Source organism: Triticum aestivum, chromosome 3D (genome assembly GCF_018294505.1).
Source record: "Triticum aestivum cultivar Chinese Spring chromosome 3D, IWGSC CS RefSeq v2.1, whole genome shotgun sequence".
NCBI classification, from domain to species: domain Eukaryota; kingdom Viridiplantae; phylum Streptophyta; class Magnoliopsida; order Poales; family Poaceae; genus Triticum; species Triticum aestivum.
This window is the reverse complement of record NC_057802.1, coordinates 615,074,780-615,099,656: the sequence shown is the minus strand read 5'-3', so window position 1 is coordinate 615,099,656 and position 24,877 is coordinate 615,074,780. Positions and strand designations below refer to the sequence as shown.

Sequence of the window (24,877 nt, the reverse complement as noted above, 5' to 3'; positions counted from 1 at the left end):
TGGGCCGGATGCATATATTAATAGCAAAATAATAGCTACATAAAAGAAAAGGCCATGACAAGGAATAAATAATCACATATATCTGCACATTCAATCAAAGAAATTTATAGAATCTTACACCAATATTATGCATCACATGAAATTGGTTCTCACCCGACGCGGTAGCATTGCTTCATGCTTATCAACCTACAAACTAAAAGGACCGCCATGAATAATTGACTAATGGATACCCTAATGTGAAATATAATAACACATTATTTCCAACTAGCACATGCGCCCATGCGTTGCAACGGGTGAGAAATTAGTGTGTTTTCAAATTTCGCGAGAAATGTTAGATGTTGCTCATTTCACAAAATCCACTTTGTGTGCCACTGTGTGACTTCTTTTTATCCAACTCTAATAAACGTCATAAATAAGGTTACTCTCATCTCCAACAACTTGTGAAAGTAATGTTATTTTCGCCATCCCTAGGCTACCATATAGTTCCACTAAAAGGAATAAAAATAGCTAGATTCAAGAATGAAGGGAAAACTTTGTCAAACTTGCACACTTGTGTTACATTATCTTTCTTTGAGCAACTTAATTTTACTTGACTGAGATGTATATGACACCTTGAAAAACTACGGCTCCTATGGAAATGTGAAAAAAAAAAACTTAATTTGTATGTAGGAATCCTTTGTCAAACTTGGAGAATGTATAATTATTTTACTTTCTTTCAGCAACTTTACCTAACATATCTGCTAGCATAAACATAGATAAGTAACATGTCTGTATCAAAATATAGAAAAATTTTGAAGGTAAGATATGCTTGACAACGTCTGTGCTTCAATACGGAGAAAACGTCAGTCAAAATGAATTAGGGTTGGCCGGCTCAAGGAGCCATGTAGTCGTAATGAATCAGTTGTTGACCAAATCGAAGAACCATATCGCGGGACAAACATTGCTGATGATAAAAATGATGGATCAATTGATGGTACGGTTCTTTGGGACGCAAGTTCAGGCATGGCTTTGAAGAAAATAAATTTCAAATTCGATAATTATCTTTCGACCTCAATGAACATGTACATACACATGCATTTGGGTGGAACACAAACGTGCCCAATTAAGCCATGCAAGTCATACAGCATATATAACAGTAATCATTCTAAGAGCACCTAGAAAAAATTCTTTTGCCAACCGAAGCGATCACACAATTACTTAGGTAAACATCCAAAATCACGTAGATGCACCCTATTATCTAGTTCAATTTTGATAAACATACAAAATCACAAAGAAGTTCAATATGAACACCCTCGAGTAACAAGCATAGGAAAAAGGAAAAGAAAATTAAGAAGAAGGGGCATTGTTGTTGGTGCCTTGGTGGTGGTATTCAAGTGCACACTCGAGTCGACGTGGTGTAGTTGTTGGCGCGTGGCGGTGTCGGACGAGTACGGACCGACACAGATGCATGGAGTAGGTACGGTGACACGGATGGATGGTTATCGACCAGAAAATTGCCGAGATCATATTGGTAGAAATAAAATTTTCTTACATGACCGCCAGTTCTTAGATCATCACGTGAATTTACAACCGATGCTTATACCCATATTTTCATGGAGATCCTTAAGCTATGGGTTCTTAGGGCCTGTTCGGCAGCTCCCCAACTCCCAGCTTCCCCGAATCCAGGAGCAGAGCTGGCCCGAACACCCTGGCTCCACGAAGCTAGCTTCTGGGATGTGTGGCCTGGGTATGTGCAAAAACCGGGAGCTGCTCATTTGAAGATCCCAGAAAACGCAAAAGCTGGAGTTCACTTTTATTACGAGGATGTGCCACCGCCAAGTGACATACATGTTCGATAGATAGGCTGGAGAAGTCTCGATACATCTCGATCCCCATTCTCCTCCTCCCGTATCCCCACCGGCTAGTCCAACCCTAGCCGCCGGACATCCCGCCGCCGCATCCTCGCCGGTCAACTTCGTCCGGCAACCTCGACCCCACCCCGAAGAAGTTCTCGTCCTCGAGCAGCCCTTCTTCGTCACGCTCGCGACTCCTTCAAGCTCGCCCCATTCCGCCCCCACCTGACAGCAGCCGGCACCCCCGCCGTCTGCGACGCTGCTCCTCTGCCTCGCCCTCGCCGCTCGAGAAGCTCAAGGTGAGCTCGTGCAGATGTGCAACCTCACCACTCTCCATTCAGTTTATTTTACATTGAGTTATAGGCCATTTGGTCCAGATTTTTGGATGTCCAGATGCACAATCTTTTGTAAATGAGATGAACTTTTCTGAATGAGAGCATACATATTTGTAGACGAGAGATATAATTTGGTTCACATTTATAGATGTACAAATTTATAGATGAGAGCTATGATTTTTAGATTTATAAATGAAATAGGCCCTGTACAGAATTATAGATGAAATAGACTCTGTATATGTTTATAAATGAGATATTCCATATACATACGTACAGATTTATAGATGAAATAGTCTCTGTATATGTTTATAAATGAGAGCATACAGTTATTTTTATGACATGAATCTTTATTTTTATAAATAGGGATTGACTATTCGTCACCCTGGTTGAGGAATAGTTATTCTTCACCCCCTTTATTTTACCATCAATACACCATAATTTTACGTTTCGTAAGTTTTGTCTTATTTCTGACGTAAAAAGAGACCGTAAAAAAATACAATCGTCGTAAAAAATATTTTATGTTATATAAAATTACAAACGTAAAAACATAGTGTAAAATACACATAAACTGCAAAATTTCTTGTCTTATGCCCTATATTTTTATTTTTCATGCCAAATTTTACGTAGTGAATCAATAAGAATGTAACTATTTGAATTCCAAACGTAATTTAATTATGAAATGATCGTAAGATTACCTCGGGTGAAGAATAACTTATTCTGCACCCTGGGTGATGAATAGTAACAATATATATATATATATATATATATATATATATATATATATATATATATATATATATGTGTAGTATGTAGTATATAACAATGATTAGGTAGTTACAAATATTTCCTACAAGCAGTGGTAGTTACCACCACTTGCGTTTTGTATGTTGTATGTAGTATCTGTCGAAACCGAGAGTATGTATGTGTAGTATGTAGTATATAACAATGATTAGGTAGTATATATACTAATTTTTAGGTAGTATATACCATTTTTTGAGTATGCTCTTTTTTACGTACAAATATGTACGTATTTCACAAATATAACAAAAACTATGGGCTCATATGCAATTTTTCATGTAACTTGCTTTGAAATAGCTTAGATATAGTATATGAACATATTTAAAATAACAAAAGTATATATAGTACCATATGGTAGTATATGAGACATGTGGGGTAACTACCACCGGATGGTAGGATGGATTTTCCCTATATATATATATATATATATATATATATATATATATATATATATATATATATATATATATATATATATATATATGAGAGCATACAATTTTATTAGCACACTCAAAGTGACATGGACTTTTATATAGAGTTGTTAAATGGTTGCCGAATGGAGTATTGAAAACACTCGGATTATCACCGAGTTGTTTGTCAAGCAAGTGAGAGCCGGAAATAAGCCAAATACTCACTTGACCTCCAATGCATATGATGAGGTGGTGAGGCAATTCAAAATAAGAACAGGGTTGGAGTACACGAATGATCAATTGAAGAACAAATGGGACAAACTGAGAGGTGAATATGGTGTATTCAAGAAACTTAAGTTGAAGGAGACAGGAGCGGGATGGGACACAGAGCGCAACACTGTGAAACAAGATGCTGAGTGGTGGAAGAAGGCAAAGATAGTGAGTTTTCATCCTCATGTTGTGCATACCATATCTTTCTTCATATTACATCTTGTTGACAAAGGTTATCTTGTTTGTATATTTACAGGACGTTCCAGGTTGTTACAAGTTCAGGAAGCATGGACTTCGCAATGAAGAGAACTTGCGCATCATGTTTGAAGACATCACATGTGACGGTTCCGATCATTGGAATCCGACTTCTGGCATCCCCCTACTTCTACTACACTAATATCAAGTGCCATAAATCTTGAGCAAATAGAAGATGTTGATCTGTTGGAGGATCCCGAAGAGGCACCATCTCCTATTACACCAAAGGTTAATAAGAGGCATGGCAAGATCATTTGTGACACAAACAAGAAACCCGAGACCGCACAAGTGATGCAGGAGCAGATTACAATGATCGGGGACATTTGTAAGGAATCACACTCGTCATTTCAGTCGTTCTTTAAGCACGATGACACCACCTCTGTTGCATCTGTTATGAAGGAAGCAATTGCTTGTGGTGCAATAGAAGGCAGCGATGAGCACTTCATTGCCTCTGAGCTTTTCATCAAGAGAGAGCAAAGGGAGATGTTTCTGAGCATGAGTGTTCACACTCGTTTGGGTTGGCTAAAGAGGAAGTTCAACGTCAAGTACGGGAACTAGTAGTTCCCAGTTTATGCCATATGTGTGATGGTTGCTTATGTCCTATGCTACCGAACCATTTTATTTACTATGTCAGTGGTTGAACAAATTGTTTCCTATATGGCTTGTAATAACTGGTTGGATAATATTTATGTATGAAGTGGAGTTTCGTCTTCATATTTCTTGTTCTCCATGCTAACCATTGTTTGTTAACTCATTGGCTTTGTATGTGCAGATGTCATCTGACAGTGAAAGTGACGATGAAAACTATTATGAAATGAAGAAAAGAATGATTCGTGCCCATGCACAAGAAATGAACATTATGTATCTGAGTGCATCAACCATATTTGGGAAGTATTGTGACAATTGGGTGATGAAGGCCAATCCTAGGACATCTATCTTGAGTGGATTTGGATGGTTGCAAGAGACTATCGGTACACCCGGAGAGACATTCACCATGCTGAGAATGAAGGCGATGGTATTCTTTGAACTTCATGACTTGTTGAAGGATAAGTATGGGCTCGGCCATTCCCCGTTTGTTAGTAGTTATGAGTCTCTTGCTATGTTCCTTTGGACCTTGGGTGGGTGTGAATCAAATAGAAGAACCCAAAACCGTTTCAAACATTCCGCAGATACAATCCACCGCAAATTCCATGAGGTACTACTTTGTGTCGTGAAGATGTCTGCTGACTACATCAAGCCTAAGGACGCAAATTTTAGGACCATACATCCAAGGATTCTGAATGACAGAAGGTCTTATCCACACTTGAAAGACTGCATTGGTGCAATAGATGGGACTCACATTAGGGCTTCTATTCATGAGGCCGGACAAGTGAGGTACATCGGAAGAACTGAGCAATAACTCAGAATGTGATGGCAATATGTGACTTTGATATGCATTTCACTTATGCTTCTATTGGTCAACCTGGTTCTATGCATGACACAACTGTGCTATATACCGCAATGCATATGGACAAGGCTACCTTTCCCCATCCGCCAAAAGGTGAGCTTTTTTACTTGTTGCAAGTTATCTCATATATCCAACAACTTACATTCATTACTCTCTATGTTATTTAGGCAAGTACTACCTTGTAGACGCTGGCTATCCTAATAGAATTGGATATCTTGCACCCTACAAAGAAGAAAGGTATCATGTCCCTGACTTTCAAAGAGGTGCACCACCGAATACTCCTAAGGAGAAGTTGAACAAGATCCATTCATCCAAACGCAATTGCATAGAGAGAACCTTTGGAGTTTGGAAGATGAAATGGCAAATACTTTTGAAGATGCCAAGCTACTCAATTGAAACCCAAAAGATGATAGTTGCTGCTACTATGGCATTGCACAACTATGTTCGCTTCCATGACAAATCAGATCTCCACTTTGTTCGATGTGATAGGGATCCGGATTATGTGCCAACAATTCCTGAACGGTATAGGAAATTTTCTGTTCCGACAAATGCTTCAGATACATCAACTTCGGAGGAAAACGGTGTTGACATGGATCTGTTTAGGAACCAACTTGCTACTGACATTGCTCTAGGTTGGTGAAGTACATGTTAGGAACATGTACCACTTTTGATTTGCAAACTTATGCAAATATTGTGCCCTTTGTTATATGAAATACGTGCAGACTGTCTTGGTCCTTAAGATATGTGTTGCCATATATATATTTTCATTGAAAATACATTTCTGTTTAATAATTTATAATTTATGTACAGAAAGTATTGCAAACTACCCTTTATAGTTCTCTGGTTGTCAAAAACGCACAGAAAAGAAAAGGCAACTCTTTGTCCCGGCGAATCTTGCCATCTCTGTTAGAGAAAGAAAGCAGAGGAAAAGGAGAAAAAACGCTGCCTGCCAGCGAACTAGGCTGAAAAATGCCCTCCAGGCACTCCAAACTAGGCCTTTAGCCATCTTTTCAGCCCCTAGGAACTGGGCCTCACGTGGCTTTCCATCCAGCCTCCATCTTGGGCTCACTTCGGCCTCTCATCAATGTCCAATAAGGCCGAATCCCACTGAAGATGGCTGGCAGCCCATCTATGGCGATCGAAACCTGGAGGTGAGACACCGAACGGATTTCTGAGCGCTAGCGCTTGGGTCGGAAGCTGGCGATGGAAAAGAGAAGCTGGATTTGAGGATTTATTGGAGTTGAGAAGCTACCGAACAGGCCCTTACTAAGCAGGTTAAGCTCCAAAACTGGCTGACACCACAGAGCACTTGCTTCAGGACCTGAATATATATAGAGTTGTGTTGCTGCCAGTGACTTTCTGCACATATGTATGTACAGCGCATCGCACTGGTTAGTTTTGCAGGCATGCTATTACTGCATCACGCAAAGACTTGGGGCAACATGAGTGGACACTCATACAGCTTTGCTTCGTTTAGACTCATACAGCTTTGCTTCGTTTACACCGCGGCCGCTACCTATCATCGGCAACATGCACATGCTGGACCAGCTGATGCACCTTACGTAGGCCGGCAGCCAGGTACAGCGGCATGTTCCATGTACTCCTCGGCCATGTCCACATGATACTTGTCTCAACTCTCAACTCTCAACGCAAGCATACACACCAGAGGAACACAACGTCTTGGACGTCGCCTTCTCGAACCGGTCGGCGAGCATCGCCATCGCCTGCCTCATATAGGACTGCGTTGATATGGGTTTTGCCTACTGCGGGAACTTATGGCACAAGTATGCAAGCTCAGCTCGACAACATCGTCCACTACCCTTTCGTCCAGCGTTCTCCTCTGGTACTCAGAGGGTCCACCAGTCGTACTCGAGCACCGCGAGTTCAGCCGTGTGAAAGGACCCGAGCCAATATCATTGGCCGGTTTCTCTGTCCCGGATGTCGGCCACCCAAGTCCCCCACCACCGTTGCCGGACGCCGTGGCACTCCCTCTGCGGCGGCCGCGGCGCAGGGACGTCGGGGAAGCCGGAGAAGCTGCATCGTCGCGGCGGTGGCGGCGGCGGCTGATTGAGGAGGATCTGACGAAGGAGGATGCGCGGCTCGCGTGGTGGCGCGGATCCGCGCTGCGGATCGGCGGCGGGGACCTCCGGCTACCGCCCGGCCATTGGGAGGAGAGGGGTTGGTGGGGAACAATGGGGGGAGGCGCCGGCGGCACCGAGGGGGAGGAGGAGAGGCAGAGGAGGCGAAGATAACGTGAAGGATTTTTACTCCAACGCCGCACGGTGGAGTAAATGTAGGCGGGATACGGCCTGGTGGATAGTTTTTCCTCCTCTATTGGCTATTGGAGTTTGGTTAGGTGTGCGTTACTCCCCCTAACGCAGCATAGGGGATCGGTTACAGTTACCCTTAGGCTGCGCATATATTAACTGCATGTTACTGCACGTCATGGGAGAAGTCAGAACAAGCACCGAGTCATCTCTGGTGAACAGAACAGACGACAATCTCCTTTGGCTGGTTTCTACAAGTGGTTAATAATCGGGAAAAGCGTGCACAGTGTTCACGTTTTAGGCTGTCAAAACTAACACAGGGTAAAATCGTGTCAGCACCAAATCACCTGCGTTCCATCGCAATAACTTCTCATCAACCTTTTGAATCCATGGACGGATGGACCTACTTCTTCATCTGCGAGTTATTGCGCCATGCATGGCAACAACTACCCGCTTGCCGGCTGCCACCATTTAATTACTGTCACGCGCTCGCACCTGCCCATCTCGTCGTCGTCCTCTCTTTAAACCCCCCTGCCACTGCGTTACTCGCCTCATCCAACTCTCTGAGACCAACCAGCCATGAGCAAGTGGTGGTGCATCGCCTCCCTCCTGCTGTGCCTCGCGGTGGCGGTGGCGGGCAGGGGCATGCCTGCTCGCGACGACTGCGATACTGTTGCTCTTGCTGCCGGTCGCAACGGCCAAGACGGTTCTGGTTTCGGTGAAACCAAGACCGCCTTTGCTGGGAGCAATGGTGGTGACGGCGGGCTCTTCGGCGGTGCCGTCAACGGTGGCCCTCTCGGCGGGGGCATCGCCGGCTTTGGCCCGCACGGCGGCTTTGGTGCCGGTGCCGGGCCGTTCGGTGGTTTCGGCGGTGGCTTCGGTGCTGGTGGTGGAGGTGGAGGAGGGGGAGGCGGCGGCGGCGGCGTGATACCTTGAGGTGGCCGGGACACGAGCGCGTATGTAAACGTGGTAGTAGCTGTACGTGTGTCCCTGATTTCATTTACACGCATCTGTTAGTGTAATAAGAAGTCCTTTGATTAGCTGCGTGAGCATGCATGTATGAGTCATACGTGTCATCATGTCATTAGCCTCATCGTGTTCGTATCTGATTAGTTAATGTATAAATGAAAGCATTGGTGTGTGAGATGGTTTCTTGGTCTGAGCATGGATGCATGAAGTTAGCCGTGTTGCGGTGTTTGTATCATATTGATGCTTATTTATTAAGCTCCACTTTTCGAAAATTTATTAAGCTCCAAAGTCCAAACAATATAGTGTCATTTTCCCTTGAACGTCCTTCATTCTTAAGCACCGCTGACTTGCTAGAAATTACTCATTTGCATCTGCTAGTGATATGTTCTGATCTGAATCTTCCGTCATTCATACGCAGTACGAGTATTATTGGTGAAAAGTCGCAAAACTTTATGATGTGCCACGAGAAAGATCCAACAGCTAAGTGAAATCGTCCGTGGCCTTTTAGGGCATCTCTAACGGCAACCTGCAAATTTTCTCACGCATCCATCCGTGGATAGGGGAAACCAGTCTGCGGACACGGATGCGGAAGGCAGCCATCCATACTAGTCGCATATATTTCAAACTTTTTTTCAGCAAACAAGATAAAATTTATGCAAATACAATCGGTTTTCATGCAAGCTGGACGAAAACGGTAATATTTTGAACATATTTTAACTAAAAAGGTAAAATTATGTGTATGTACGGTCTCTCGGAGCTTCACTCCCATGACAGGTATACATTACACTAGTTTACGGCCGGCTGCAGCGGATCACTGGCCGAGGGAATACTCCAGTTTTTTATACTTAGGCTTTAGGGATAGATACCCTCTCCTAAGAGGCCTTCAAAAGGGAGTTTGTGTTTTCCTGCGAGAGACCAGGTATGGCACATTATCATGTAAAAATATTTCTCTAGTTTTGTATACAATGGACTTTTGGGATAGATCCCCTTGCTTAAGAGGCCTTCCAAAGAGAGTTTGTGTTTTCCTGCGAGAGACCATGAATAAAGATATGGCACGTTAAGGACTCATGGTTGGTTTCAACAATGGTATATATATGTTGCGCATATCTAACGGTTACATGATAATAATTTTGAAGGACCCACCAGATCAATGGCCAGTATTTTCTAATTAACATGGATTTTTAAAACTAATTCTCTTGCTTCTAAGTAACCCATCAGTTACTTTTGATATATAATAGATAGATAGATAGATAGATAGATAGATAGATAGATAGACAGATCGATAGATAGATAGATGCCTATGTTATGTTGATTTCTCTCATTTGAAAATACCGATTTTAGTTGTTTTGAAAATCTGATTTCGCTTTATTGAGAAGCCTATTTCACTCTTTTGGAAAATGGTTTCCCTCGTTCCAAAAATATATTCCACTCATTTCAAAACACTTAATTTCCACCAATTACTCATTTTAAACCAATTTCTGTCATTTCAAATAACTGATTTCACTCATTTCAACTAACAGGTTTCACTTACCTCAAAAAGATAAATTCACCAAATTTGAAATACTGATTTCACTCATTTCAAATATCATATGTCATTCATTTTATCATACTTATTTTAGTTAATTAAAAAATCACGCATTTCAAACAAATCGATTTCACTCACTTCAAATAGCAGATATCCTTTCAAAAAACAATCACTCATCTCAAAATGTTGACTCCACTCATTTCAAAACACTGGGTTACTCATTTCAAAAAACTTATTTCACCAAGTTCAAACACATATTCCGCTCAATTGAAAACAATGATTTAACTTCAGAAAAATTAATTCTCTCCTTTTAAGAAAATTAATAGTTTAAAAATAATCATTGATTAGAAAAAAAAACCAATTTCAGCCATATTAGGCTTGTTTTGGAGATATCACCAAAAGAAAGAGACATGTTTCGAGTGTGGCTATTTGGCTCCCGAGCTCATCTGCTCCGCCATGAAGAGTAAAATCTATAACATACTACAATTTTTTTAAAAAAAATCCAAGGAAAGATGTTTCAGTGCGTAACGTCAGTGCCATGTTTTGGCTCGTTTGGACAACTGTGTAACTCTCATAAAAAATACAAATCAGTTGTCCAAGAAATAGTGTACTGTTCTAACCGATTATTATTTTTGTTGAGAGCTACTCAACTGTCGGAACGAGCTGAAATTTGGCACGAACCTCACGCCCTAAAACAAAAGAAAAGTATTTTTTTAGTAATTATTTTGAATTTACTATTCACCGGGTGCAGATGAGCCCAGGCTCAGAAATGGATATTTTACATGTTTGAGTTTATTTATTGCTTATTTATTTCAACACATTGGGCTTGTTCTATGTTTAAGCTTGTAAATTTAAATGTATGTACTAGTTGGAGGGAGAGACAAGTGTGGTGTGACAGAAAGTAACTATTCAAGGGAGATGAGAGGTGACACTGAAGATAAAAGGTGGCCAGGATCATGGTCAAAAGGGGTCAGTCTAGGTGACGTGCTAGAAGAAATACAAAACAGTGATCGGTAGGGACCGACTAGGTGTCAATTGACTGAATCCTACATCCCAAGAGCAATATTTTGAACATTGCCTAAGAGTCATCCTCACTATTTTTATATATCTTGACATGCGACCTATCCATATCATTAAGTAGCTCCACAATGTAAAAATGTTTTCCCACTAAGTCATGCACATGCTCCCACTAACTCTACATTCACGTGCAACATGCCACAAATAACCATTAACTATATTAGTTTGTTTTTCTACATGTATATGTCGTGACGCCATCCGATCCACTCCATGCGTCCAACACAAGTCCCCGTCTAAACATTGGATAGACTTTACGTGTTGTTAATGTGATCGTCTTGTTCCCAAAGTGGAAATGACCGACTTTTCTCATTCTCATTCTCTTGTTCTTCGTGTTCATGCCTCTTTTCCTCCCCACAGGCCACATAATTCCTCACTTCTCCATCTCTGTTGTCCATGCTATGCTACCATCAAGACTAGTTGTAGAGTTGGTTGTTGCATGCGGTTGGCTCCTTTTGGCATTTCCCTATGATGCTCACTCTTTTCTTCATCTGGTTACAGCGATACAATATGAAAATTGTCTATTTGTTTTATCCCCGTCATTCATCTTTGGATGTTTTTCAGTACAAAAAACTATCAAACCGTGTGATTGGATTATTTCTCTCGTCCAAATTAGCTTTTCTCGTCCAAAGTAGTTGGCACCGAGACAGAAGAGCCCATCTGGCGGATCACATTTCCTGTAAATAAAGAACCCTGGCAATGGCAAACTCGTCAATCTCTCCTCAGATCCCTCCTCGTCTTATAGTCGGAACCTATGACATGAACAAATTGATTGGTGGGAGTGATTCTCACTCCTTGTGATTATGCTTGTCAGTAGAATTGTTACATGGACGATAAGGGCCAAGGGCAGGATTAGCCAGCAACCTATGCTACTTGTATCCTTAGCGATGTCGCATCGACATGACCTAGGAAGCACCGTGCAAAGCTCACATTGCCCCTCACCACGATGAAAACCACGACATCCATGATGCTGAAGATGCCCTCGAGTTTAGTGGAAGGAGCATTACGAAGGAGTGGGGGAGGGGCTAGCTAGATCGTCTTCCGCGGCCACCGACCTCCCATCATCACCAACAACCTCGCTGACCACCGCACGCGACCTCCACGGCTTCAGTCTCGCCATCAATGCACTCCAAACTAACACCACCCTTGGACCTAGTCTTTGGAACGTGAGCTAGCACATGGAGGCGACTATAGGGAGCCAATCCAGCATATATCTCGGCCCATCAAAGGGAAAATGTGGCCCTAGACTTCCCCATCAACGTCTAACCATTTAATTTCTCCACCTTTTTTCGCTAGACTTTTCAGAATTATCCCTACAAAAATATATTTAAACATTAAAATAGCATGAAATTCAATAAAATTCAAACAAATCCATAGAATTGCATAAAACTCAGAAATGCAAGAAAAATAGGTTTCATTCTGAATAATAATAATAATAATAATAATAATAATAATAATAATAGTAATAATAGTAGTAGTAGTAGTAGTAGTAGTAATAATAATAATAATAATAATAATAATAATAATAATAATTGGAGGTCGATAAAAAATAGGCACACATTTATGCGTCCCTCTTTTCTACTTCTATTAGCTAAATTCTTGTCTTCGTCCTTTTCTTCGGGAAGAATGCCGGAAGCCTAGAATAACCTATCTAGCAGTGAATGGTGCAACTAGTGTTTGCTTGTTTAGACCACCATATTTGTCTGTTCTTGATATATAGTCTATTCTGGCATGTACATGCTAGAATCACTAGTAGAAAAAGGGTCAAATGTTCAACTCATTAGTCCCGGTTTGTATTTGAGCCGGCACTAATGTGACCATTAGTGCCGGTTCGAACGGCTATGCATTAGTGCCGGTTCGGGTTAAACCTTTAGTACCGGTTCGTGCCATTAACCGATACTAAAGGGGTGGTGGCAGGCTGGCGTCAGGCCGGGGCCCCACGAGCCCTTTTAGTGCGGGTTTGTGACACAAACCGGTACTAAAGGTCTAACCTATAGTACCGGTTTGTGTCACCAACCGACACTAAAGAGTCTTAACCTATAGTCCCGGTTGGAGACACAAACCGGCACTATAGGGAAATTTTCAAACTCTACCCCCCGTGTATCGCCATTTCAGTTTTGAAAAAAACAAAAGAAAATTATAAAAACTTCAAAAAATAAAATCCTTCGAGAGGTAGTTATATTACTACATCTACTAGTTAGGAAAATTTAAAAACTTAAATTTGGACATGTTTTGCTAAAATTGTAGGGGAAATGTAAAACGGCTATAACTTTTGCATACGATGTCAAAAAAGAACGTATAATATATCAAAATGTTCAGCATGAAAATCCGCATCCGGTTTTATTTTGCATACGGCCTGTTTGCAAAATTTTAGAATCCTCAAATTCTAAAAGGAAAAAAAAGATATGCTCAAATTTCAGTTTTTTTGAATTTGGGTCAAACTGTGGTCAAACTACTTATTCAAGAAATATTAGTGTTACTAAATAATTATTCAAGAATATTAGCGTTACTAAATAATTATTTCAGTTTTTGAATTTTGGTCAAATCTGGTCAAACTATGATCAAACTACTTATTCAAGAAATATAAGTGTTACTAAATAATTACTGTTTTTTAGAATAAAAACAGTGAAACGTGTGACCTAATGCTCAAGCTAAACTCCTGAGGGTTAATAGGATTGACAGCTTACATTTGTCAGGAAAACAACAAGTTTAGACTTGGAAAGTAGGGGGAATAAAACTCTGAAGTTAAGCGTGCTTAGGCTGGGGTAGTGAGAGGATGGGTGACCGGCCGGGAAGTTAGACGATTTGGAATCAGTGATCCATACTTGAGTACTTAAGAGGGGTGATTAGATACTAAATCATCAAATAATTCAGAAAATAAAAAAATTCCAAATTTTTCACCAACCGGTACTAAAGGTTCCCCATACCATGGCGCGAGCTCACGCCACGTGGTGGGCCTTTAGTGGCGGTTCGTGCCGAACCGGTACTAAAGGGGTGGGGGGGCCTTTAGTCTCCACCCTTTAGTGCCGGTTGCAAAACCGGCACTAAAGGCCCTTACGAACCGGTAATAAAGCTCCGTTTTCTACTAGTGAATATTGATAAGTTTTTAATTTTGTTTTTAAAAAGAGCTTCATGTAGCTGGAGAGTAAACACAAATTCTTACTCCTCCGCTAGATCCCTACACATATATCAAATTAATACTCCATCCACAATTATTTTAACATATTTACTTTTATCATATTGTTGGACACAAAATGCAATGATATGTACCTATAGACTTGATTAGACAAAGGAGCTGAGTGTACCTCTAGGTCCAGAACCCCGTACGCTTGTCATCCCAAAAATTACGGTCGCGTTTATAATTCTTTCAAGATGACAAACCTGGTCTCTATCAGAAGTTTATCAGTCCATACTTCAGTCTGAAAAACATGGGTTGACTGGCGGCCAAAACTAGTCATGAACACAGTGTCGACTCTAGCAACAAAACAAGATTCAAAATTTTGCATCCATACATGTGGCAATCATTTTATGCATGATGCATATCAAACCAACGAAAAAAGACATATACTTGATGGTGAGTCGATCTGGACAATACTAATTCTAGACAAAGAGCAAAGCATTCTTGTTTAAGCGAAAACATGAAAACCCCGGTTGGCCATCAAAAACCAGTAAAAAGCAAGGCAGTGGTTATTGGACAAATTACACATAGTTAATTTTCTGTTTAGTACTCCTTTCGTCCCATAGCTTGAAAAACATTCTTATATTATGGGACGGAGGGGGTAGTAGGTAACTATTATTTCTATTTCTTGCACCCAAAATCGATAAGCAAGCATTCTAGAAACCTTGATCAACTTTCCAGCTCTTTTCCATGATATTTAAGGAAAATAAATAGACACAAATGGAAATATATATGTGTAACGCGCCTCAGTGGCACAAATTAGTCTATGAAAACTTAACTTCTTGGTCTTATCTTTTTTTCTTCTGATTTACATCGACTTGGGTAACAAACAAAATAATGTGTGTTACAAAACAAACTACTACAACAATCTCTCTCTAGTATATGCTTCAAATTTAGTGAGATTGCAATTTCATTGACCGGTGTTAAGATTAATTAAAAGTATTATATGTTAAAAGTTAGTAATTTAAATGTGTTTTTGCTAAGCATAATAGAAAAACTATGCTGGTATTTTTGTCTAAAATGTAACAAAAAGTCAAATATTAAAACAGATAAATTATAAATAAAAAGAGATAAAAGAGTTTAGTCTAAATTAAATAATAGCCGTTTCAAGTTTTAAGACCCTCTCTCATACGTAGGGATTTTAGAATATATCATATTATTAAAACAAGAGACAAACAAATCACAATTTTGTCCACACATATTATTTTATCTTGACAATTAATATTAAATATAAACATCTAACATTGAAAGATTTAAAAGTTATATACAAATAACACGCATGTATCAATCATAGAAAACTGCAAGCATCATCACGTGTGTAGGAGAAGGACAACTCCAATCTTATAACACATGTGTTGTATGTGGAAATAAAGTAAAATCTTATATTTGGAAGATCCAATGATGACTCCTCTAATCCTAATGAAAAAAAAGAAAAAATAATCATCAAAGGACATTTATAGCTCTTAAAACAATCGAAATATGTTTCTTTTATGACTCCTTCCCTACCTTTTTTTAGAAGGACTTCTTCCGTACCAAACCGGCTGTATCACTGCTCCGTCCAATCATGTTTCATGTATGAGTTCTACCGTTCGTAACCTGTCGCATGGTTATTCCTCTAATATTTGGTGCAAAAATACATCTCTAACCAAAATGCTTTTGTTATCATTTTCTTAGACATAATTTTTTTATCATTTTATCTAAATAGTAGTCTAAATGTCATCCTACCAGTAATAAAATTGCACAGGGAAAAAAGAGTACTTACAATAATGTCTACATCCGAAATTGTATCGAAGGTAATCACTCACATCCCAAGCCCATGTTCACGCCCTTTCTCACCATCCCTTTGATCGCACCAATACGGGTCATTCAACCACAGCCCGTAGCAACTACGACCGCTGAATTGTCATCACGACGAAGGGGTGGGTGTCAAGCTCAATGATGTCAACGGGAAGCTTGCCATTGATCAAGGGTGGGAGGGTTTTGTCATAGCCCACAATCTTCGGATTGGATACTTCCTCACTTGCAAGTTCCCGAGTGATGCTTTCAGCAAGAAATATATCGAAGAGTTAGCAATGGTTTAGCCGAAAATCTTAGTTTTATATTTTCAAGGTCAGTCTTTGACCATTCTGGCGCTGAGGTAGTGGTCAAGTGCGGCCAACACGTCCCAGCGCTTGCCGTGGTCCAAGAGTTGTAACATGTCTGCCGTCCTCAACTACTATGCCTATGACTCTTTGGTTGTGCGTATCTCTTGCGTGCTGGTGTTGTGCCTATGACTATATCTATATGACGGTATGCATGCTTATTTATTTATTTATTTATTGTTTGATTGGAAAGGTAGGAGCTCTGCCAACCATCATTAAAGCAGGGGGGAATGGGTATGTGCTTGTTAATGTGCGAGCAATGCTACACATACGTAGACTTACGTTGACTTTTACGTAAACCTCCACTTGGCAAATTCTAATTGGGAGTACAGGGGATGAGGGGCCCACCCACCTAGAAATCAGAGGGGGTGGTGGGGGTGGGGGAGAGAATGTAGTATTATTCTTAATGTGCTTATGCCTATGTTTTTTAATGTGGTTATGCGTATGCTTTCTTCGTACTCATGCGGGGACACTAACACATTTTTATCTACGAGTGAGCTATGTAGTATGAATGATCGGCTTGCCATCAGTTTGTTTAATGAGTTCATATGGTGCGAAAGTCACTCTAGAGTCTGCGGCTAGCATCACGTTCCATGCACCTATAAAATGATCAGGACAGGAGCTTCTCAACTGGTCCGAGTATCTTCTCATCTTCTCAACTGGTCTGACCCAACACCAGCTGGTGCGGTCCGGCCGGAGAGCGTGATACCTTCTCGCCTCCCGCCTGAGCGACGCGCCCATGTCGCCCTTCGACCTAGCATAGCCAGCTGAGTATCCGGACGCGGATTTTTACAGCTCAGATTTCTGTACACCCCTTATCCTTACCCTCCAATATTGCTTTAAGATCCGTGCTAGACAACTAACTTTGTACATCAGATTTTTCTTTTTTGTTTCTTCAAAATAAAACAACATATGAACTTTAAACTTTGCAAGACACCAAAACATTCTAACTAGAATGTGGGAAAAAACTTTCAGATTTTTTGTTAAACATAAATATACGAAATTAGATTTTTTGTATTAAAAATGTACTTTTTAGTATTTATATTGCACGAAAAAATCTAAAAGTTTTTTCCCACATTCTAGTAAGAATGTTTTGTTGAGCTGCCAAGTTTGAAGTTCATATGTTGTTCTATATGGGAGAAACAAAAGAGACAAATGTACTCGCACGAATCGCGATGCAAAAATGAGTGGCTAGATAAGGGGGTGTAGGAACGCCTATGCTTTCTCAAATGTTAACCCTGAGTATCCGCCTCCGGCCTCGACGCGACAGGCACCTCTGCGGCCGCCTCCCCGCCGCGCGCACGGGCGTCCAAGTCCACGGTCGTCACGCTGCTCAGCCGTGTCCGCTGGCAGGACGACAGCGGCGTGCTCTCGTACGAGCTGTCTCCGGAGAGCGCGTCGTGGCTGCTGGAGGACAGCCACCGCATCGCCTTCTTCTCGCTCTTGTGGTTGTGGCCTTGGCTTCTTCTTCTGCTAGCTAGCAGCTTCTTGATATTCCTCACAAATTTGAGCTTGCCATGCCCGGCAGGATTCTTGGGCGTGGCCGCGACTGCCGGCGGCATGACTGGGCTCCGCCATGGCTCGTCGTGATCTCCAAAACGCAGCTGGTGATTTTTGCCGTCGCGGTCTGTCGTCTCGTTAAGCGGCGAGAAGAGCGCGGGGTCGTAGCCGCCCAGGCCGAGGCTGCCATACCGCAGCATGAGCTCCTTGGCCTTCTCGCTGGAGCGGTAGCTCATGCTTTTGCTCAGATCCATGGCCGACGTCATGGCTCTGCCATCACCGTCCTGATCTTGTTGGGCGGACGAGGGGTGGTGGTCTCTGCCACGGATTTCGTGGCGGAGGCAGGCGTTGACCCACTTGAGGTAGACGAGCTCCTCGACATGCACGCAGTGGTCGCTGCGTAGCTGCTCGATCTGCCTGGTCAACCTGTCGTTCGCCTCCCTCAGGTAGTTTGCTTCATCAACGATGTCGTCCTTATAAATTCACAAGAAAAGAGGATGATTAGGTAGCTTGTTTAGCCACATATATGGACGGAGATTGCCGATCGTAGCCCGTGGTAAAGTATTTTCTAAGCAAAACAGGAAATGGGAAATTCAGACGCTTCGCACTGGGAAGGAAATGTTCTCTCAAAACAAAATGGCATATGTCTTCTAAAAAAATGTACTACTCGCTGATCCATATTAATTGTTGATGATTTAATACAAAGCATACATATATGCGTATGCTTTCTCAGTGGGACACAGAGTAACTGACATACGGCTGAATATCTTGTGCTACGGAAGCACCTCACATTAGGTGCTCCCAATTTTCAAAATAAATATTTAAATGTTTCAAAAAATTCCAAAAACAATTATGGATGTTCACATCACATGAATGTAAGATCCCTAAAATTTCAAATCAAAATTGGAAATATACATTGAGGAACAAAAAAGACAAATCTAGCATGAATCTTTTGCAGAAAATCCTCGAACATTCCCGAAATGATGGTTTGGTCCACATTCCGTGATGCCGCCCATTCGATCTCAGAGCGATGGCTGAGGTCGCGCGGAGCACCTAATGCGAGGTGCTCCCGTAGCACCTAATGCGCGGGAGCACCTAATTCATGCAGGTCGCTGCTTATGCGACAAGGAATTTCGCTACCTTAGGGCAGTTAGAGTTATTGCCGCTGTTTACTGGGGCTTCCATTTGAAGCTTATCACACTTCTCTTTCCGACCTTCCAGACCCGGGCAGGTGTCAGACTCTATACACGTGTTACCGCTTAGCAGAGTCATGTGTTTTTAATAAACAGACACTACCCCCAATTCTTTTTGAAAAAGTTAGGGTTTTTAGAAGTTTTTTCCTCTATGGGAAGGGCACCTTCCCTTGATCAGTTGCTTCAACCCTCATCGGGTCGAATGGATTAGTTCTTGAATATAGTTTCCCGCAAGGGACATTACTTAACTGACCACGGAAAAATATTGCATTCTTGTTTGATCATGAGTGAGTTCATTGTTGTTGTATAGCGAAACCTATACTCCAAAGCTTACCAACGAACGTGAATTCCCCCTATTTTGCTTGGGTAATTTTCCAATCGGCTAATGTATCTCAGGAATTATACAACATTATAGAAAAATGCAGCTACTTACTCGTTTGGAGTTAACATAGTTTGTAAAGGTAATATCAAATAAAGACTACGAAACTATGTTCACTTAGGTCATCAATAGCCAATCTGTGACCATAACATAAACTAATTAAATGACCATCTTATGTTCAATGGCCATCTTGTGTTTTGCCAAAAAAACAGCAAGCCAGCACATAAAGAAAGCTATGTTACCAGCATTCCTATGGTTGGATAATCCAGACATCCAAAGAATTGGTTTCAAATGTCAACAATTTTTGTTGGATTTGCTATTTCAAAGCGTCATCGGTTAAGAAAGAAGGACTTTTTGGTCGACAAGAAGATATAAAAAAATGTTTTATTATATTTTTCTCTCCCAGAAGATAACTTTGTTCACTTAAAGCTGGAAACCAGTCGACAATCGACACGCACTCCCTCCGTTCCATAATACTTGCCGTCGGCGACAAGTATACATAATGTGGAGGGGGGGGGGGGGGGGGGGTGTCGTAATTTTCGCAAATTTAGACGAAATGACAGAAAATGTTGAATTGAAATCAAGAATTAGTAATGCAGTTACCTCATGAACCAGACTAACAGTAACAGAGGAGGAGACCTGCTCCGCATGCTGCAGCCTCAGAGCAAGCTCCCTGTTCTCCTCCTCCAGCCCGGCCTTGGCCTTCCATAGCGTAGCCGCCTCCGCGGCAAACGCCCTCTCCCTCCTCCCGCCCGTCAGTTCCAGATCCATAACCTTGTCCCGGAGCATCGCCGCCTCCCTCTGAGATTCCACCCGCTCGACCTGCACCCGCTCCTTGAGCGCACGCAGCTTCTCATTGGCGCGACGCAGCTGCGCCCGGACGGCCTCCAGCTCCGCCGCCTGGGTCTTGAGCCTCTCGTTCTCCTCATGCAGTAACAAGGCATTGAGCTTCAGGATCCAAGTCTCCACGGCGGCGACGCTGACGCGGTGCTCGAGCTGCTCTCTAAGGCCATCGAGGTGCATCAGCCGGAGCTCTAGCCTCTGCTCCCGCTCCACGAGCGACAGCCACAGCTCCTTGAACCGCTCGACCTCCTCCTCCTTGACCAGCTGACCGTGCTTCGTTTCCAATGCAGAGGTTGCTCCAGCCACGTCGGGTGGCATGCTCTGAACTCTTGCCACCGGAACCGGCTCATCGTCCCGGGCACCGATGGACGCGCTGTGAACCACGTTCTCCAGATATTGGTGCTTCGATACCATGGACAAGAAATTAGAGGTGGTTGGATTGCCACGATCAAGAAACGAAACGGGAGCTCTAGCCTAGGATCACGACTTACATTATTCCATGACAGAATTCTGAGGAGCCCACTGTCCGGCGCAGGCAGAGGCAGAGCACGAGGTCTGAGTCTGACTGCTGCAGACAAATCCATAGACGCAAATCAAATCGCACATGAAAAGAACTTGAGCATGAGTGAGCCATGAAGTATTGAAACAAGCTGCATACCAGAAGTTGGCCTAGCTGCAGCAGAAGCAGCCAGACGTCGCCGGCGAGGCTGCTGACCGGAAACAAAGAGCACAGCCACGTAAAGAGCAACAGCAGCGGCGACGACCATCACGGATCCCTGCGGCCTCCCTTGACCACTGTTGTTACTCCATCCGAGAAGGCGACTAATCAGCGATGGAACAGGGAAGCTGATCAGAGTAGGATCGAAGCCCGCCCTCATCGGATCAAATTGGACGGAGAATATGAGACCTCCCTCCTGGTCGTCCATGGCGTCAAGCGAGCGCCATATGTTGGGCATGCTCTGCTCTCCAGTTCGCCATGCCCAGAAAGCTTGAAGAGGCCCCATGCCGTATTTACGCCAAACTCCTACATTGAGTCTTGATCTCTCCTACATTGAGAATTTGAGAGGACGATGCACTTTTTGCTCGTGTTCGCGTGCCACCTTGTCCTTGTGACCCAGCACGCCGAAGAAATGGAGGTTCAGTTGGTGCTTGGTTGGAATTGTTTTGGCGCTGTGAGTTAGTTGCATCTAGAGAGAAAAACAAAACAAAAATGATTATGTGTAATTTTTGTCGTCTGGGAATAGGACGGATAGTGTAGGTGTTGAAGATATATATGAGCGCGTCATGATGTATATCAGCGGTGGCAAAACCATGTTCTGCATACCATGGATGCTATACCACCTCAACCAACTATTTTTTTTTTCTGGTCGCATACATATACATAGAGAGCCAGAAAAAATGTTCACGTGTTTTGAAAATAAGTTCATGGCATTTTTAAAAAATATTTATGATTCTTGACATTCTAGAAAATACTAGCTGGCATTTAAAAAAAATTATGATTCTTGACATTCTAGCAAAAAGTAAAAAATGTTGATAGCATTCTAGAAAAATGTTAGCTGGCATTTTATAAAAAATCACAAATTTGAATAAAATGTAATTGACATTAAAAATGTATTTATAAGGGAAATTTTACGGTGCATTATAATACACCAGAGCACGTGTATTATATGGCCGATTTATCGGATGAGACTAACTGGGCCTTTTTAAAGCCCAACGGTATTTTTGACCTAAAAATTCTTTAACTTTAATTGGCCCAATTAAGTCCAGGGGTATTCCGGTCCTAAATTCTCTAATTAACTTAATTGCATTAACATTGCACTTAACTATAACACCACGTCATCGTGCGTGGTCATTTGAATTTGGTTTCGAGCATCATCTCCTCTCGAGCCCTAGTTGAAAGTGCAACTAATCCGGATGGTTTTGATAATTCATAACAACATATATCTCATATATTATACATTAAAAGTAATATACGGTGGAACCAGAAGCATGCAAATTGTGCTAGAAAATCTCACATAATTAGAAAATACTAGCCCTTGATTTGGTGGGTCTATTAAAATTAAGAATATGTGACCGTTCAACTGCGTGACATATATAAAACATGGTGGGCCACAGCCCCCACCTACAGCCCAAGGAAAGACAATATTTGTACTCAAATAATGTGCAACACCTCACGTACATTTCTAGGAAAGAAAAAAAACTAAATGTGCTCTCCAAGAAAAAAATGGGTAATAAAAAAAGATACATCACCCAACATACAAACCTAGGAAAGAAAATAAACTAGACTCTTCAACGAAAGTAACTGCCCTATTATCTATTTATATATAAAAAGTAATTGACGAGTTAATAAAAAGCAGAGAAATAGTCTAGAAAAATCCACGTTAATTAGTAAATACTAGCCCTTGATCTGGTGGGTCTATTAAAATTATGATTATATAACCGTTTCATATGCATAACATATACTATTTGGATGCATGATATATATAGCATTGTGGCAACCCACCACGAGTCCGTGATGATAAAAAAAACACTATGAGTCCATACCTGTTGGGAAACATTGCATGGAAAACAAAAAACAAAAAATCTACGCACACGTAAGATCTTCTTGATCCAGCGAGACGGTGAGGTAGTGGATGACTTCCGGCAGCACGACGACGTGATGACGGTGATGGTAAAGCTATCTCCGCAGGGCTTCGCCTAAGCACTACGAAAATATGATCGGGGGTGTAAACGGTGGAGGGGGCGTCGCACACGGCTAAGCAATTTTCGTGGTTGTGCTAGGCGTCCCCCTCCCACATATATATAGATGGGGGAGAGGAGGGAGCAGCCAGGAGGCGCCCCCAAGTAGGCAGAATCCTACTTGGGGTCCTCCCCAAGTGCCCCCCCTTTCCTTATTGGAGAGCGGGAGGAAGGAAGGAGGAGGTGCCCCCCCTTTCCTTTCTCTTCTGAGGAGGGAAAGGCAGGAGGGGCCACCCCTCCCCTTTCCTTCCCCTAGGGTCGACCAGCCATGTAGAGGGGCGCACCAGCTCTAAAGTGGGCTGGTCTGTCCCCTCCTTTGGCCCATTAAGCCCATACACTTATCCGGGGGTGTCCGGAACCCCTTCCGGTGACCCGATGACTACTCGGAGCACTCTGAAACACTTCCGGTGTCAGAATACCATCGTCCTATATATCAGTATTTACCTCTCGACCATTTCGAGACTCCTCGTCATGTCTGTGAACTCATCCGGGACTCTGAACAACATCCGGTCACCAAATCATATAACTCATATAACACTATATCGTCAACGAACTTTAAGCGTGCGGACCCTATGGGTTCGAGAACTATGTACACATGACCGAGAGACCTCTCCGGTCAATAACCAATAGTGGAACCTGGATGCCCATATTGGTTCCTACAGATTCTACGAAGATCTTTATCGGTCGAACTGTGATGACAACATACGTAGCTCCCTGTGTCCATCGGTATGTTACATGCCCGAGATTCGATCGTCGGTATCTTCACACCTAGTTCAATCTCATTACTGGCAAGTCTCTTTATTCGTTCCGTGATACATCATCTTCCAACTATCTCCTTAGTCACTTTGCATGCAAGACTTCTTATGATGTGTATTACCGAGAGGGCCTAGAGATACCTCTCCGATACCCGGAGTAACAAATCCTAATCTCGATCTCTGCCAATTCAACAAACACCTTCAGAGATACCTGTAGAGCATCTTTATGATCACCCAGTTACTTTGTGACGTTTGATAGCACACAAGGTATTCCTCCGGTATCCGAGAGTTGCATAATCCCATAGTCGAAGGAATATGCATTTGTCATCAAGAAAGCAATAGCAAAAAACTGAACGATGAATATGCTAAGCTAACGGATGGGTCTTGTCGATCACATCATTCTCCTAATGATGTCATCCCGTTATCAAATGACAACACATGTCTATGGTTAGGAAACCTTAACCATCTTTGATCAACAAGCTAGTCTAGTAAAGGCTCACTAGGGACACGGTATTTGTTTATGTATTCACACATGTATTTAAGTTTCCAATCAATACAAGTCTAGCATGAATAATAAAACTTTATCATGAATAAGGAAGTATAGAATAACAACTTTATTATTGCCTCGAGGGCATATTTCCTTCAGCCTCTCACTTTCACTATCATTAATAATCTAGGTCACATTGCCATGTGATTAACACCCATAGTTCACATCGCCATGTGACCAACACCCAAAGAGTTTACTAGAGTCAATAATCTAGTTCACATCGCCATGTGATTAACACCCAAAGAGTACTAAGGTCTGATCATGTTGTGCTTGTGAGAGAAGTTTAGTCAACGGGTCTGTCACATTCAGATCTGTATGTGTTTTGCAAATTTCTATGTCTACAATGCTCTGTAATGAGCTACTCTAGCTAATTGCTCCCACTTTCATTATGTATCTAGATTGAGACTTAGAGTCATCCAA

General features: G+C 42.1%; 2 protein-coding genes across 3 annotated transcripts; one reads left to right on the top strand and one right to left on the bottom strand.

The window, feature by feature from the left end:
• The first annotated feature begins 8,112 nt into the window (after nt 1-8,112).
• LOC123075961 (glycine-rich cell wall structural protein-like) lies at nt 8,113-8,822 on the top strand. Its single transcript, XM_044498450.1, has one exon. The coding sequence runs from the start codon at nt 8,194-8,196 to the stop codon at nt 8,548-8,550; it is 357 nt and encodes a 118-aa protein (XP_044354385.1). The 5' UTR covers nt 8,113-8,193; the 3' UTR covers nt 8,551-8,822.
• Nucleotides 8,823-17,567: 8,745 nt separating this feature from the next.
• Nucleotides 17,568-21,553, bottom strand: LOC123075960 (uncharacterized). Of its 2 annotated transcripts, none has more exons than XM_044498449.1 (4): nt 21,075-21,553; nt 20,908-20,981; nt 20,177-20,818; nt 17,568-18,474 (listed from the first exon to the last, which is right to left on the bottom strand). In XM_044498449.1, the coding sequence occupies exons 1-4, from the start codon at nt 21,418-21,420 to the stop codon at nt 17,734-17,736; spliced, it is 1,803 nt and encodes a 600-aa protein (XP_044354384.1). In that variant the 5' UTR covers nt 21,421-21,553; the 3' UTR covers nt 17,568-17,733. The 2 variants fall into 2 exon arrangements, with proteins under 2 accessions (XP_044354384.1, XP_044354383.1); XM_044498448.1 differs by having other exon boundaries at nt 20,908-20,984; nt 21,075-21,552.
• Nucleotides 21,554-24,877: the final 3,324 nt, after the last annotated feature.